Source organism: Gobio gobio (assembly GCF_949357685.1).
Source record: "Gobio gobio genome assembly, chromosome: 19".
NCBI classification, from domain to species: Eukaryota; Metazoa; Chordata; class Actinopteri; order Cypriniformes; family Gobionidae; genus Gobio; species Gobio gobio.
In genome coordinates, this window is record NC_137112.1 from 44322646 (window position 1) to 44340702 (window position 18057).

At 37.8% G+C, this 18057-nt stretch overlaps 1 protein-coding gene across 2 annotated transcripts in view; it reads right to left on the reverse strand.

Moving 5' to 3' along the window:
• The window catches only part of slc41a1 (solute carrier family 41 member 1), a 39875-nt gene that overhangs the window by 15043 nt on the left and 6775 nt on the right, over positions 1-18057 (reverse strand). For both annotated transcript variants that reach the window (XM_079844813.1, XM_079844812.1), the window contains 3 exons: positions 14322-14429; positions 2672-2743; positions 1630-1774 (listed from right to left, as the gene is read on the reverse strand). In XM_079844813.1, the coding sequence (XP_079700939.1) occupies positions 1630-1774; positions 2672-2743; positions 14322-14429 (325 nt within the window). The remainder of the gene's footprint in view (positions 1-1629; positions 1775-2671; positions 2744-14321; positions 14430-18057) is intronic.

Below are 18057 nucleotides of genomic sequence, written 5' to 3' on the forward strand. Positions count from 1 at the left end.
AGTTTGGTTGAATCACACTAGAGTTTGTTTGTGCGGTTTGTTTGGGAGGTGTGAATGCCGCAATTGACCTATCGGTAAGCCCCGCCCCCCTTAGTTGCTATATCTTACAATGTACAGCTGTCAGTGTGAAAACCTTATCCCAAGATGTTTTTGGACACAGAATGTAGCGTATATCCTGTCCGAATGATGGCCAAACTTTACTGATGGTTTATCAAGTTTATTGCATCGTTATTCACTCCAAAAAATAATCGTAAGAGCTGAACAAACAAAGCATAAGAAGTGTGCATTAACGTCTCATTCACAAACTATCTCTCTCCGCTGCATTACCATTAACATACACAGCAAATTACACAAAAACACTCATACAACTAACAGTAAACAAACATATACACAGACCTTATGCCTTTTCGAGGGTGCAGTTAATAACTGGTAAACTTTGTATCTGCAAAACAACTCAGATAAACTGCATGCGAGCTCTTCCTTTCACTACCCGGAGACTATAATACCCATCAAAATAGGAGTCCTCCTTAGTAGGACAGATAATGTAGACCTTAAACATATCTAAAATTAAATTAATTTACATATAACCAGTTTAATATGGAGAGGCACTGAAATGTAGACCTTCGTGTTTTTGACCTACAGTGTTACATGACGTGAGAACAGTTAGTTAATTTGGTTTGTATGTTAACAGGGACTTTAAACGTAACTTAACGAGAGTATGACAAACAGAAAATCCTCCCAGGATCCCTGGAGTCAGTGTTACAGTACCTCAGGCACGACATTTTAGCATTTTTGTAGCATAAACACCATCAAACCGATGAGAGCTTCGGATTTTCCAATGTTTCTCTATGGCGCTGACACCTAAAGATGTCCGAGTTCCGGTCCCAGTGCAACTGATACTCAACTGCTATTGGCTCATCTGCGTTCGAGGGGAGGGGCTTACCGATAGGTCAATTGCACTCGGGTGTGCACCAAAAGCGGACCAAACAAGCGTACCGAGACCTCCTCAAACGAACACTGGAGCGGTTTGTTTGTGGTGAGAACGTGAGCCGACCTCGAACAGTCCCAACTCCCTAAAGAACTGCGCATTTTTGGACTAAACCAGCTGCCGCAGTCACCTGCGTTGGTAATATTTTCAGAAGATGAGAATGTCACAGTTTAGCAGAATTATTGCATGCCTTCTCCTGAAGTGACTTGCGCCTTCGCCATTCGCAGTGCAGTAAAACATTACAGCCGCATCCATGCTTCATTCTCAAGATGTATAGTTTACCTAAAGTGGTGTATACAAACTATGTAGTATATGGCTTTTTTTCCCAGACACATCTGGCCATGGAGTGATGTGGATGATATCACGGGACTGTATTTTGGTTTGTTTCACCAACTCGACTGATTCGGACCAGAGCAATCAGTGTGGTGTGAAAAGGAACCAAAATGGCTGAAAATGCTACAATGTATATATTTTTGCCCTTGGTCCGGACCAAATGAACCGAACCCTGTGAAAGCACCCTGAGATGAACTAAAATGCAACATTGTGAAGACGTTTTACGCTTCCTGGGATGTTAGCACAGAGACAAATTAAACTACACTGTCAGTTTTTCGCAACTCAGAGGTACAGTAGATGACTCTCACCTAGCAGCAAAGAAGCGATGAATGCAGTGGCCACACTGCTGGCACAGAGCAGGACGGCATGACCCATCTTAAAATTACCCTCGGGAATCCAGCCAAAAATGACTGCAGCGATGGAAGCCAGGAAGCCGACCACAGTGGCCTGAACCTGAAAACAGGAGGGACACGATGAACTCAGACACCTCCTGAAGTTCAAAGTGTTCGGTCTCGTTCATGTCAAGTTTACTTTGTTCCCTTTCATCATTAGTGTACACATGACATTATTGGGTTTTAGGGTAATTTCCAAGAAAAAGATCACCCAATCATTACATAATTGTTCAGTCGAGCGTGCAATCTGTAAAAAAAGTCAAACCTCACATGATATTTGACTCTGGCTTTGCTCATTCTGCAAACAAATCTTTAGGACTGACAAATCTGATCTGTTTCTTCTTAAATCACTGACTTGTCCATTCATTCAATATTCAGTACATAGTGAATGTTATATTAGTTCATTATCCAAGGAAATATTGAGAAAATATGTATTCGGACACAGCTTCAGTCTTCAGTATTGTTAACTAAAACTATTTAAAATCATTTTGGTCATTGAAATCAAGCTGAAATAAAATAAAAAGGAAATATTTGATAAAAAAGCTACAAATTAGAAATGTTGCCTTAGAAACCAACTGAAAAAAAATAAGATGAAGTTGAAGTACTACAATTACTAAAACGTAAAAAATAAAGCTAAATAGCTTAAGCTAAAAGAAAATGAAAACTGCAAATATAAAAACGAAAAGCTAATTAAAAAAAAATGTGATAATAGGATATAAACAATACTAAAATAACACTGATTGTTACATGTGAAACTGACTTCAGACACATTTTAAACCACATTTGGATGTGGATCTAGTAGGTAAACATTGGTTTTCATATGCTTATATGCCTTTTTCATAGTCAGATTTGCCAAATAATCTGATTTTCACCGTCTGTCTGAACAAAGCCTTTGTGAAGTGAAGAGTTGGCATGTACATTAGACAAACAGGATTGATATTTTTAGAAGGTCTCCAACCTGAATTAGTGCGAGGTTTCCCATGATCATTTTCCACATATCCTTGGCCGTATCCATTTGTCCAATATTAGCCTGGTGAGAGGGGGAAGAAAGAACACAGGAAGTCCATTTACAAATGTTCCCTTTATAGTTTAACCACTGCACTTTCCTCTGAGCGGGTCTGTAACACTGATCTCACTTAAGAGTTTAGATGCCGTTTTATTTTTGCAATCAGATTTGACATGCAAGGTAACTTTCTAAAAAAAAAAAACATTTATCATTTTAATCAAAAGGTAATAACTTTCTCTGCTTTCTCTGCTTTCTCTCTTAACTTTTTCTTTACATTTTCTAAAGAACCTGGCCCCTTTTTTCTTTTTTCAGAATCTGGATATTTCTTTAATGTAAGTCTAAGAGATTATTTTGCCTGTTTTTTCATCCGCCAGGTAAAATTGCAGATGAATGTCCATAGAGCAAGCAGGTCAGGACGGGCTGCGTGCAAAAGCTGAATACTTTGGGTTACGGGTTCAGAACAAAAGCCACCACTAATAACATCATTGCTAAACATTTCATGATCCAATCAAATCCCAACGGATAAAACAAATCCCTACATTATTTCCCACTGGTCTTTAAGGATCACACACACACAAAAAAAACTATTAGTGCTGATACCATCCTCATTAAACGGTGATCTTTCCATGAAAACCAAACAATGAAACATCCATAGCAGGAAATGTATATTTTGCTGGTGCTAAGGCGCCTTCGGCCCAGCTTCCACTAGAACAAACAGTGGTCAGTTCACAAGACAAAAGAGGGTTTGATGAGCTGGACAGATGCAACTCATCCTCGTCTCCCTACTCATCTCTCTCAGTGTAGACACTAATGTCAAGTGGCTCCGGCCCTAAAGAGGGTCTCTGTATCATGGTCGGAGGCCTTTCCCAACCTGGACCCACTCATCTAGGCCAAAATTACCTGATTCAAGAGAATTTTTGTGCCTTAAGAAACATTAAAACTCCTGAAAACAAAACTGTTTTGTCTATTCGCTCTAAATGCATCTACAGGGTAGAAAAGTCATACAATTTCACATAAATCCTAATAAAACCATCTGAAAACCAGCACGTAATAGCATACAAGTCATGGGCTATTGCAATGAATACTAGCATGAGTGTATACTGCATCCTGCCTTCTATATAGACCTTATCACAAATCAGTCCATTTATCATCTTGAATATATACAAGATTTTCAAGATATGTATATTCTATCCCCTACCCATCGCAGAAACCTTTCTGCATTTTTACATTATCAAAAAAACATTATTTAGTCTGATTTAGGAGCGGTTTTCCTCATGGGGACCAAAAAATGTCAAATGAATTTTGGATATTGCCATCTTTGTGGGGACATTTTGTCCTCATAATGTAGGGTTTACCTGGACGACACACACACACTGTATAAAACATTATACATTTTCTTTTATAATTAAATTTTGTGTGTAAAAAAACCCCAAAACTGGTTCATTTGTTAACATGGTAATGGAAGGTTGTTTACATTTCACTGCCAGTTGTATATTGTGTATATAACTGTGTATGTGACAAATAAAACTCTTGAATGAATACAAGCACATTGCATTGTGGGATACAGTACATTTTTTAGTTTGTACATGTACATTTCTAAAATGTAGTATGGTTATCTGGCTATTCCATGCATACGGAAAATTATTTATGGCAGATATGGTATTTCAAAAAAAAAAAAAAGGCTATTTAAAAATGGACAAACCCTTTGATATGTTCTGCCCCAACTTCCTATTTCAATTGGAAATACATAAACACTGCATGATGTGTGAAAATGTACAGCTTGGCAGGCAATTTCTTAAATGCAAATCTAGTAGAGCAGCCTAACACGCAAATGTGAAGGAACCAGTGCTCTTTCCTAAATGAGACAGGAAGTAGAATAGCCCAAGTACGTGAGCAGAATGCATTTCACAGAGGCTGACAGCCCAGCAGTCTCTTTTAGACATTCAGTGCACCTCACTGTAGCCTTTCATTATGTTTCAAAAGAGCTGTAGCCCTTCTGAGCTTCCTGTGAACTCCACCACTTCACTGCTTTAAAAAAAAAAACTCAATTACACACTGCATGACAAAATAAACCCGATTTTTTAACATATTCTATAAAGGAAAAAAATGCTCCTTACTAAAGTAAGTTTCACTCGTTGGTACGAGGATGCTAGGTGATTGCTTCCAGGCTGAAAACAGCTCACCACTCGAGTCAATTCTTCAATTTAAGGCAACATTTTCTATTAACTCTTTCCTCGCCATTGAAGGAAATTTCAGGCTTTCCATGTTTTCACTGTTATACGGTAGGGGGCGCTATTACTAAAGACTTTATATATAGGAAGATAGTGCACTCCGATTATTTATGAATGGAGGAAAGTGCAACGCCTAGTATGCCAAATAAGCTCCGCCTTCAAAATGAAAGAGCCAATCGTTGATTAGTAAAGTCATCGCGTCATTGCAACTGCCGTTAGAAGCTCCGGTTGCTATTGAAACACCGTGTTCTGAGACGCACGCTTAGGACTGCGCACGCCCATTAGCTTTGTCCAGACTGAAAAATTAATTTTTTTGTCATGATTCGAGCATTTAGAAACCACCTTTATGAGACAGTTGATGTCAGATTTCATTGGTGACTTCAAATATGAAATTTAATCGTAAGCTTTGCGAACAGTTTTGGAGAATTTGATGTTTCCCCATTCAAAGAGAAAGGAGCTGCACTTGCCCGAGAGGCATTTCAAAGATGGCCGTCGAGTGAAATGACTTGTCTTAAAGCTACACTTTCCCCCATCTAGCGGTGAAAAGGTATATGACCATCCAGTGAATATTAGTTTCTGTTCCTCTCAATTCCGATTTCGTTTTAACTCCTACGGTAGCCGATTTAGCCCAAGATTAATATGGCTTCCAGTTCGACCTCGTCCACATTCGACACGGTGCCATCGAGTGTTAAAACGCGAAAGGCGAAGCTTGAATTTACAGGTATGTCCCTCTTTGGCTAATGTACTTTCAAGATGGAGGGGCAACATGGCGACCCGCATTCGAACCCCTCACCCGTATGTATTTTCAATGGCATATTATAAACTTACGAGAATACTTTATTACTTGAAAGAAGTAAATATAGATTAATGAGCACATATATTTTTGAAAGAACTAAGTGTTTTTAGCTAAGAATAAACTAAAAAAGTCACACAGTGTAGCTTTAAAGGGACGTTGCTATTACGTGCCTTCTGAGATAGTACAAAATCTCTGGATCCAAAAACAAGCGAAGAAGAAGGAGAAACAAGTGATCGAAGCAAATGTAATATCTTACGCACATGTAAGCTAATGCAACCATTAAACATTTAACAGCATATAAAACTGCCTAATGTTACTGAATGAAATGTCGACCCAGGATGAGCTACAGGACTGTGCGAGCTTTGTGGGTGTAGATGGGCTCGATCTATTCCATCTGTGTTTTGATCATCGCTCTGAATTGCTTCTGGATGTACTCTCTGACAAAAATGCGATTTTCTCAGCTTTTTGTTTAAAATGTAATTTTTTCAATAAAACGTACCCACATAAAAAAAAAAAAAGCTGTCTCTGTTCTTTCTTTTGATATATTGCATGTTCAGATTCCAACAACAAATTATTCTGTGGGTGAAAATAATAAAAAATGAAGGCACTGGCTGGCAACTTTTTTTTTTTTTTTAAAGGAAAAAAATCCTGGTGTGGAAAGAGTTAAACATGAATCATTTATTTTTACTGGAAAAAAAACCCCACTGGATTTTTATGCTGTTTTTCAATTTTTGTAATGTTTTATTGCCAAAGACCTTTTTTGTATTTGTTATATTTTAGTATAATAAATATTACATTAATAATAATAATAATTAGGGCTGTCAAAAGATTAATCGCGATTAATCGCATCCAAAATAAAAGTTTGTGTTTACATAATATATGTGTGTGTACTCTGTTAATTATTATTTATATATAAATACACACACATTCATATATATATTTAAGAAATATTTGCTGTATATACATTTATATAATCTATAATATATATATAAATATAAATGTTTTATATATAAAAATAATATTTTTTTCTTAAATATATACATGCTTGTGTGTGTATTTATATATAAATAATAATTAACAGAGTACACACGCATATATTATGTAAACACAAACTTTTATTTTGGATGCGATTAATCGTGATTAATCTTTTGACAGCCCTAATAATAATCAAATTAATTTATCATATTCCTTTTTTATTGGAAAAAGTTTTTTTTGCAGTATAACTATTATTTTTTGGGGGGATGTTTGATTGCCAAACAAACAAAAATCACAAATGTGATCACTTTTGAAAAATAATAGCATACCTCTTCCCAATAAGCTGCACAATTTGAGGGTGCCTTACATGCCGATGTTTAGGGTCAGTGTTTGTTCACAGTGTGGCCTATAGTAATAAAATGGCCACTAAAACCCTCAATACTTGATTCTGCAAGTCTACAAATTATTGTTGTCCGTTCACTGCTCACTAGGAGGAAAAACATTAATTCTTTCGTTTTTCCTGCAATCTGATTTCTGTTCTGGCTCAAACTACAATAACAGCAAATTAGCAACACTACCGTATTACAAATATCCTGTGCAACAGGATGAAGGAAAAAGCAGGCAGGAGAGGCCGTTAGTGGGGCGGTTGTAGCCTATGTTAAAGTGAAGTGAATGTATTTGTGTATGTGTGTGTGTGTGTGTGTGTGTGTGTGTGTGCTCCATGAGGCAAAAGGAAGGAGCTTTTGAGTCGATGCCAACCGCCTGCTGCTCGCTGAGGTGACCCCACTCCGGCGGTCATGCCGATTCTTCCGCAGTGCGTCCTGCCTTGTGTATTGCTCACACACACACACACACACACGAGCGGGAAAAAAAGAGCTCGCTCGGCTACTTCCACTTCTGATGTAATGTTAATAAAATAGTTCACCCGAAAATTAAAATACAATCATTGTTTACTCGCCCTTATGACTTCATTTCTTCCACTGAACACAAAATATAATGTGCTGGTCACTCTTTTCCAGGGAATTACAATGAATAGAGATAAAAATAAGAAACAGATCAGTATGATTTGCAAGTGAATCATTCAGGCTGGTGAATCATTCACAACTATAATAAAAGATTCATAAATAATAATAATCTGAATATGAATAGCAGGCTTCGCCAGAGGGAAAGACCTCTTTCCTCACACAAAGCTATCGTATAACTTCAGGAGACTTTAAATAATTCACACAAGTCATACTTTTATGATAATGTGATGGTGCTGGGAAATCTGCCCAATATCTGACTTTTGTGCTTCACAGAAAAAAGAAAATAATACAGAATTGGAATCGTTTGTGGGTAATTCAATTACAAAATTTAAATTATTTGGTGAACTATTCCTTCAACAGCCTGCCGCTTACTGATAAGTGGGGGTCCAAGTCACGACGATAAGCTCTACGCAAATCATTCAAAGCAAAACATGGTGGTGGTCACGTGCACACAACATTACTACAAGCCGATAAACCACGCAATTCTGCAGCAGACATGGGAGGAACCTCTGGCGACTGGAGCCACGTAGCGTTTAGTCTGGTTTTTTAGGCCACAATCTCAGATAAAATTACTTATGGCAGAAAGCCAGATTAGGCACTTTCTTTGTACTGTGAAAACAAGATATATCCGTTTATGTGACAGTTAACATTCTGACAAACATGTTGTCAAGCGAGCACAGGGTTTTACGGGATGTAATATTTAATAGGATAAAGAGCTAACACTCTCTGACTTAATATTACTGGAACACTGTATAGCAGGCGTTAGTCACCTTACAGGCATTGTGGAATGACAAGACAACACCTTCATTTTATAATTAACTACTAATATTTCAAATAGCTAGAATCAGAAATAAAAGCACATTATTATTATTTATTTTTTTACATACAAAAAGTAACCTGCTTACATCCAATTTTACATAAAGAAACTGAAAACCATGCTGCATTTTTTTTCGGGATTCTTCAGGAGGAACAGAAAGTTCAAAATAAAAGCTTTTATTTGAAACACAAATCTTTTGTTACATTACAAATGTCTTTACTGTCACTTTGGATCCATTTAATGCATGCTTGCTGAATAAAAGCATTAATTCCTTTATAATATATACTGAAATACCTAAAATAGTTGAGCAAATTTAGCCTACAGAGTTTGTGGAAAATGGGCCAAAAATATTGATGACATTATATTGTCTCAAGCTTTGTCCAATAAAATACTCGGTAGCATAAGAATGTCACAAAATAGCAATTTAAAAAAGGATAAGCCCATTGATATGTCCCATCTCAACTTCCTGCTGGAACAGGAAAAACACATTGGGCCCTATTTTAACTTATGCACTTAGGGCGTGTCTGAATCCACTTTTGCTAGTTTAACGACGGAAAAAACGGTTGGCGCATGGTCCAAAAGGGTTGTATATGGTCTCTTAATGAGTCACAGGTTTGTTTTGGGCGTAACGTGCAAAAAGTCTCATCTCCCATTCCCTTTAAAATCCAGTTGCGCTTGTGTCATGGCGAATTTGTTATTTAAATGGACGAAAATGCGAGCGGAAAGACTAAATGCTTCTCCAGAGAGGAATCCTTTTCCTATTTAAAAATGTTTGTGTGCTGCTGCGCGTGTGTAATAATCAGAGTGTATGCGTGTTGTGCACCCACCTATAGGCGAATATTACTAACGCACCCTTTAAAGGGGTGGTAAAACACATTCTTTCGAAGGCTCAAAAATACGCGATGGGCTCAGATTGGTTAGCTGTTCCAGTGTGTTGTGATTCGCTAACCGTTTTTCAGAAACGTCACGCCCCTTACCTTTACCGGTAGTAGACTGTGCTTTGGTAGTATTAGAAACAATGGCGTCAATAAAACCATACCAATTTGAGCCCGAATCGGACCCAGAACTTTTTAGTGAAGATGATCGAGCAGAACCTGTTCAAGAACGGCTGTTAAACGACGTTTCAGAATGGTTTGTTTTTTGTTGTTGTCTCATACTTTTTAGATACGTTGTATGCAAGTTATGTTTGTAACGTTAGGTGTTTGTCGGATAACGTTAAGTATGAATGAGCATTTAACAAACTGGTTTGTAGAGCCAAAGAGCGTTGTCATTTGTTTACTTCCTTGCTACACCGTACAATTAACAATACGAACTATTACAGGAAAACACATCGACGAAAAATAAATCATACTTACAGGTTGTGGCCCGTAAACAGCTTCTGTTTTTAAAGTTGGAACTGCTCCATCTTTCAGGACAAGCCGTTGTGCGAATCCTGCATTGAACTCGCGAAGATTGTGGAAGCTTTCCTCCGTAAAATGTGCAGCACAGAGAGTGAGATTTGGGTAATAATTATGAGGGACAGAGTTAAAAATAAATTTTAACCATTGATCCCCAACTCCCCCGTCCCTAGGAAGGCTGAACAAAGTGGACGTGCAATCCGGATGAAAATAGCAGCGTTTCGTCGGCATTGCGGCAACAACACTCCAGCCTACTAACTATAGCACAACAACTCTTCCCCACAGCAATACAAAATGGCCTCGCCCCCCTTATTTAATATTCTCGGAGGAGGGGTTTATGTAAATATTGGGGCTGGTGATGTCAGAGACCCTGGGGGAATGTCTGTAGTCCCTACCGGCCGTTTGCTGTAGTCCTTAGAAATGTATTTCTTTAAAAGCAAATATCTCCCTTTGCTTTAAACTTTGAACGTTGTAACTTTGCAGATGTTGTTTATGCTCAAACAGCAACATTACACACTAGCTAAAGTTAGAAAAGTGAAATCTTGTTTTACCACCCCTTTAAATAATACAAAAAATACTGCACTTTAGAGCAGGTTTTTGTAAGTCAATGGAGCAGTCGTTTTCAGTTCCTCAAAATAGCAACACCACAACAATGCGCCTGAACACACTTCGTATTCAGACCAGCACGCCCATGGGCGAACAGATGGGCAAGAGTGCATTTGCCATTTAAACAACTTGGTGCTGGACGTGAAAATGATAACTGCGCCAGGTGAATGACAGGGCTCATTGACAAAGGACAAACCATTTCATGGCCTCTTCAAATGGGTCAAGTTTGTAATTCTCGCAAAATGACCCAAAGTAAGGCAGAGCAACAATCCCCACTAACTGTGAACAAGAGGAGTCTTTTTCAAAGGCAAGAAATAAAAAAAAAAACGTGAAAAATGTGGTCATGTGTGTCTAATTCACGCTATGAAAGGAATTCAATCTTTTCTGAAGTACTGTAAGAGCATTAAAAACCAACAGTGATGTTAATCTGCTGATAATTAGCAGCAGCCTCGGAGAAACAGCATAAAGCAGGGAAGCACTTACTATAGATTTACAGCAAACAGACGACCTCAGGACTGCGGGGTCAGCGCTTTCTCTGTGCTTGTGCATCACTTTATTCCACAAAAAGGCAGATTAAAGTGTGAGCTTGCACCTAATTTAAAGTGTATAACTAGTACAGGTATTTAATTAGGATTTAAAGAAAGTGTTGACCCAAAAATGAACAATTTCCCATCATTTACTTACTCCCGTGTCATTCCTGCACCACATTACCTTTCTGAATATAACGATATGAAAGTGAGTAAATGATGAACAATTTAATTTTGGGGTGACTTATTATCTTGCTTGCTCGCACAAGTAATTAAACAAAAAACAATGTCATCCGACGGCGTGCAAACACTGCTCTCAGACTGAACCAGCTAACGTGGGCTGCTTATGGATGTGTTATGATTTAACATGTAATCTTGTGGCAGGAGCTCACAGAACCACAGCCCAAAAGAATGTCTGGCTACGCCACAAACCTGGCATATCTGAGTCTAGCCGAGACACGACTAGGGGAAGTGTACAGTCATGTGCTTAACAGGATTAAAATGATGTTAATTTGACCATAGGTGTCCTACATGATGTCCCATTAAGCTCTGAGAGAATGGGGCACACAGCCCAAGTTATTACCCTACTTTACTTTTAGAGTACATACTCTATTAAAGGACAATGAAGCTTTGTGAAAAGGTTTAATAGTGGATAACTGACCTCTCATGTTGCTGCTTACTGACAAAGTCAAACGCAAATGGGACAAACTCGGTTTTGAATTTTTTTTAAGTAAATGTACACTACCATTCGAAAGTTTGGGGTCGGTAAGATTAAAAAGTCTTTTGTGCTCACCGAAGCTGCATTTATTTGATCAGAAAATACAGTAAAAACTAATATTGTGAATTTTCAGCATCATTACTTCAGTCAGTGTCACATGATCCTTCAGAAATCATTCTAATATGCTGCTCAAGAAACATTTGTTTATACAGGGAGTGCAGAATTATTAGGCAATTGTATTTGAGGATTAATTTTACAACATTAATAATTAAACAACAACCATGTTCTCAATGAACACAAAAAACTCATTAATATCAAAGCTGAATATTTTTGGAAGTAGTTTTTAGTTTTAGCTATTTTAGGGGGATATCTGTGTGTGCAGGTGACTATTACTGTGCATAATTATTAGGCAACTTAACAAAAAACAAATTTATACCCATTTCAATTATTTATTTTTACCAGTGAACCTAATATAACATCTCAACATTCACAAATATACATTTCTTCCACCTTTCTTTGCAAGGACACTCAAAAGCCTGCCATCCATGGATTCTGTCAGTGTTTTGATCTGTTCACCATCAACATTGCGTGCAGCAGCAACCACAGCCTCCCAGACACTGTTCAGAGAGGTGTACTGTTTTCCCTCCTTGTAAATCGCACATTTGATGATGGACCACAGGTTCTCAATGGGGTTCAGATCAGGTGAACAAGGAGGCCATATCATTAGATTTTCTTCTTTTATACCCTTTCTTGCCAGCCACGCTGTAGAGTACTTGGACGCGTGTGATGGAGCATTGTCCTGCATGAAAATCATGTTTTTCTTGAAGGATGCAGACTTCTTCCTGTACCACTGCTTGAAGAAGGTGTCTTCCAGAAACTGGCAGTAGGACTGGGAGTTGAGCTTGACTCCATCCTCAACCCGAAAAGGCCCCACAAGCTCATCTTTGATGATACCAGCCCAAACCAGTACTCCACCTCCACCTTGCTGGCGTCTGAGTCGGACTGGAGCTCTCTGCCCTTTACCAATCCAGCCACGGGCCCATCCATCTGGCCCATCAAGACTCACTCTCATTTCATCAGTCCATAAAACCTTAGAAAAATCAGTCTTGAGATAGTTATTGGCCCAGTCTTGACGTTTCAGCTTGTGTGTCCTGTTCAGTGGTGGTCGACTTTCTGCCTTTCTTACCTTGGCCATGTCTCTGAGTATTGCACACCTTGTGCTTTTGGGCACTCCAGTGATGTTGCAGCTCTGAAATATGGCCAAACTGGTGGCAAGTAGCATCTTGGCAGCTGCACGCTTGACTTTTCTCAGTTCACGGGCAGTTATTTTGCGCCTTGGTTGTTCCACACGCTTCTTGCGACCCTGTTGACTATTTTGAATGAAACGCTTGATTGTTCGATGATCATGCTTCAGAAGCTTGGCTATTTTAAGACTGCTGCATCCCTCTGCAATATATCTCACTATTTTTGACTTTTCTGAGCCTGTCAAGTCCTTCTTTTGACCCATTTTGCCAAAGGAAAGGAAGTTGCCTAATAATTATGCACACCTGATATAGGGTGTTGATGTCATTAGACCACACCCCTTCTCATTACAGAGATGCACATCACCTAATATGCTTAATTGGTAGTAGGCTTTCCAGCCTATACAGCTTGGAGTAAGACAACATGCATAACGAGAATGATGTGGTCAAAATACTCATTTGCCTAATAATTCTGCACTCCCTGTAATCATCAATGTTGAAAACATTTCTGCTGCTTAATATTTTTGTGAAAATACATTCAGGCTTCACAGAAAGTTCAAAGGAACAGCATTTATTTAAAATAGAAATCTTTTGTAACATTATAAATGTTTTTAATGTAACTTTTGATCATTTTTAATGCATCCTTATCTTACCCCAAATTTTTGAATGGTAGTGTAAGTGTAAAATATAAGCATTGTTTGTCCATACAAAACAAAACAGTTTATAGGGTGTTTTCGGTGGTTTCTAAGTAAGCAACAACGTAGTAAGCATCCAAAACGCCTTAGCAACCCCACAGCAGTTGCATCAGCACAGTGTCATTTTTTAAGGCAAGTCAAAAGTGCAAGACATTTTTATCATCCAATCACTTAGATTTCATTCAACGGCTCATTATCTAACCCCCGTTACGCCAATATTTTCCTTCAAACGAGAATATTAGTGTAGTTTCCACAGCACCAGGAATGATTTCCTGATTCCTGAGGAATGATTCCATCTGAGATTACAAAACTCAAACACACCTTTGAAAGCTGCACAAAGGCTGAAGTAAACATTAGTCATCATCCAGACAAAAGAAAACCACGCAAGTGAAATTGCATGAGATGAGATGGCATTTAAGTCCATATTTTAACATCTCAGTGATATGACAAAGCCTTCATTTTATTGTTTTTATTAACATTTATCGGTTCTTCCTGTCCTGAACTAAAAAAAAAAAACGGCTCAGTCATGCCCATTGGAAATGTGTTAAAAGATGTTCAATATTAAAAGACTTACCGCGGTAGACAGTCTGGATGCAAGGGTCATTTCCAGGTTGCCTTTCAGGCCCAGGAGAGCAGGAACCAGGATAAAGACTTCAGTCACCTCTGTGAATACCGTCCAATGCTATTGAGAAAGAGACACTTTTTAGCCATAAGCATCACTAAACATTAAAGCCTAACAACACCTAGAGATCTTCTGTAAGCCATGTTGGAACTAAAGCTGAGAAGACTTTTTTATGAGAACTGTTTGCTCTCTCTTCAGGGCTCTAAACTGCGACCAAATGGCCAAATTTTGCAACCTTTTTTCTTATAAGAGATGCCATTTCTGTTGCATATGAGAAACATCAAATGACAAAAGTAGAACTAAACCGTGCTTCTCATTTGAGCTCCGTTTATCAGCTCAGACCAATAAAAGACAACGCAGCGCAAGCACAGAACAGGTGCTTGCAGGCCAATCTTTGATCATGTGATATTACTACACAGCGTTGGGAGATCGAGTGAGAAAGCGTTTGAATTCGCCACAGAATTAATAACATCGCTTCAAGATCAAGTGGGAAGCATTCAAATTCAGCGTAGAATTCTCTGTTATAAACCATAGATATCAAATCAAACAGCTCCGATGTGGAAACCCGGAGAAACATGTGCCATGAACGAAGTCCACAAATCCCCAACATTCACCATGGATTCAGTGTAGTAATGCGAACTGTAATCATGGTATTGTGGCAGAAATAGTCAAATGTTTTTACATTATTCATTCCAGGGTTCGTACAAACTTTTGAGAGGAAAATCAAGCACTTTTCAAGGACTTTCAAGTGCTTCACACAACTTTCCTCGGAGATTCAAAACTTAAATGTGAATAACTGTGCCGGTTGAATTTTCTGATTGTGCTCCTAAAATTTTCAGAAAGGGGCTACAGTGCTCCTAATTAAAAAAAAATTGATTGACTATTAATACATTTTAATCTGTCTGTCTGTCTGTCTGTTTATCAATCTGTCTGTCTGTCTGTCTGTCTATCTATCTATCTGTCAGTCTGTATACAAACACACACACACATAATATATACATATATATATATATATATAATCTTTTGTAACAATATACAGTAGCGTTCAGAAGTTTGCCGTCAGTCTTTTTTTCTCTCTCTTTTTTAAATAAATTAATATTTTTATTTAGAAATTGATATTAAAGATGTATACAGTTAGAACAGATTTCTATTTTGAATAAATGCTGTTTTTTGTTTTTTTTTTACTTTTTATTCAATGAATCCTGAAAATATGAAGCAGCACAACTGTTGCTAATTTCATAATAAACATTGATAATTACGGAGAATCAAATCATCATATTAGAATGATTTCTGACGGATCATGTGACACTGAAGACTGGAGAAATGGCTGATGAAAATTCAGCTTTGATCACATGAATAAATTACATTTTAAAGTATATTAAAATAGAAAAGCATTATTTTACATTTTTATAATATTTCACAATATTCATTTTTTTTCTGCATTTTTGATAAAATAAATCCAGGCTTGATAATAAGCATAAGAGACTTCTTCCAAAAACATTAAAAATAGTAATGTTTCCAAACTTTTGACTGGTACTATCTAATATATATATATATATATATATATATATATATATATAGATATCTTTTGGTATCATTGAGATTTCCTTTTGGTATTGTATGTATATATATATATATATATATATATATATATATATATATATATATCTTAGATTGCAATGAGAATAAATGGAAAAGAGTTTTGCTTCTCAGATTTTTCTCCTGAAAAAAAAAGACCCTGTGTCTCCAATAGAGTGATCTCAACAATACCAAAAGGAAATCTCAATGATACCAAAAGATATCTATATGAATAGCCTGTTGGTCTTTTTACTTTTGTGTTAAAGAATAGGGAAATCAGAACTTGCTAAATAATCTTAAAAACGAACATGAAAAAGGATTTGTGATAAGATTGTGGATGGTGATTTGTTTTGTTATAGCTCTGCATTCTAACTGTATGTCAACAATTGACCGGTTTGTGTCCATTTCTATTTTTCTAAGGAATTATAGGACAAAACTGAGACAAAGTTGATACAGAAAACTCAAATATATCTCCTGAGCTATGAAAGGGCAACCATGAAATCATCCTTTGTGGAATCCTAGCATGTGAGATTAAACCCTAAAAAACAAACACTGTTCCATTTATAACAAAGTTTCCTAGGGGAAAAGCTGTGATAACACTGAACTTATCAGCTGCCAATGTTAAACTCAGGCCAATTTCAGGTCTATTGACGCCTTCGTCCATTTGATCCTCTTCCAAGCGCCCGGCTTGAGATGTCTGAAGTTGATGACTCTGGTAACTGGCAGGCTGTTTTTTTTCCATTAGGCTGGAGTGCCTTGGATGCAATGCAGCAGCAGGCAGTATAGATCAATACATAGAAGGAGTGCTTATCTTTAGACCCATTCCCACTGGTGCACAGCAATTACAGGTCTGACACTGACTAGCTAAATCAATTCTAGCAGCATCTTGTCAGCACATAGAGAGCGAGAAAGTGCAACGGGCACAGCTAACGTACCATTCGAGAAAAAGCGAATGGTAAACATAACACACAACACAAAATCTCCAAATAGCAGCAAAAAGCAAGGAGTTTAAGCAGTGCAGCTTCCAGTGGGTGGGTTTTAATGGCCGTTTCTTTTTCCTTGAGTCTTTGGCAGTGCAGGGGCCACTTTTAAAAAAAGGACGAACATCAATTGAGAGCTGGCGCCCAGCCACTTTGTCTTCGTTTCCCTTTGACTGAACCTCCTCTACTCTGTCTATCTCCCTCCCCCAGGACGATGTTGTCTTCAGGGAACAGAGCAGTCCTGGCTAATGCCTCCATGTGCCTCCCAGGGTTCTGCGAACTTGACGCACAGCAGTGCAGGCATGCAACCGGAGGGGGGGCTCGGATTGCAGGATTGTGTAATGTTGGCTGGCAACGCTCCTCGGTTCCAGCACCTTGGTCTCCAAGGCTCAGTCTATAAGGTCACAGAGGAATTCTGAAGATACACTACCAACCTGGGTTGTGTTTAACACCGGCGGACCTGCAGTGATCTGTGTGCATGCTAAGATTTTCAAGATAAACTTATCAATAGTGTCGAAGCTTATAGCTCACCCAAAAAATGATTTACTCACCCTCATGTTCCAAGCCTCCTCTCTAACAAAAATAAACATTTCAAAAGGGTTTTTCAGAATAATTTTGTTCCCAATGACAGTGGACGTTTCTTAAAAGAATCATTACAAAAAAATGTCCACTATAAAGAACCTTTGGTGTAATGGAAAGGTTCCATGGATGATAATGGATCTTTATGAACCAAATTATGTTTATGTCAATAAAAAACTTTGTGTTTAAGAGTGTTTAGTGACAAAAAAGATTCCACTGACTTTCATTGTATTAAGAAAAAAAAAATCAAACATATTTTGTGTTCTGTGGAAGGAAAGTAAAATAATGATGATTTTCATTTTTGGGTAAACTATCCCTTTAATAACCTGGAAATTGTTTAGGAAATGTGATTAGTGCTTAACCATCGCTCAACAATTTTGCTTGTGAGTGTTTCTATGCAGTTGCAAGGGAGTTCTTAATGGTTGCTAGGGTGTTGTGGGTTGCTTACTAGCTGGAAACAAAACAAACCATGAACAGATCTAGATCTAGGTCCTTCAATTTAAGTCTATGGGATAAGCTATATAAGGTACTTTTGTCCATCGGGGAATAAT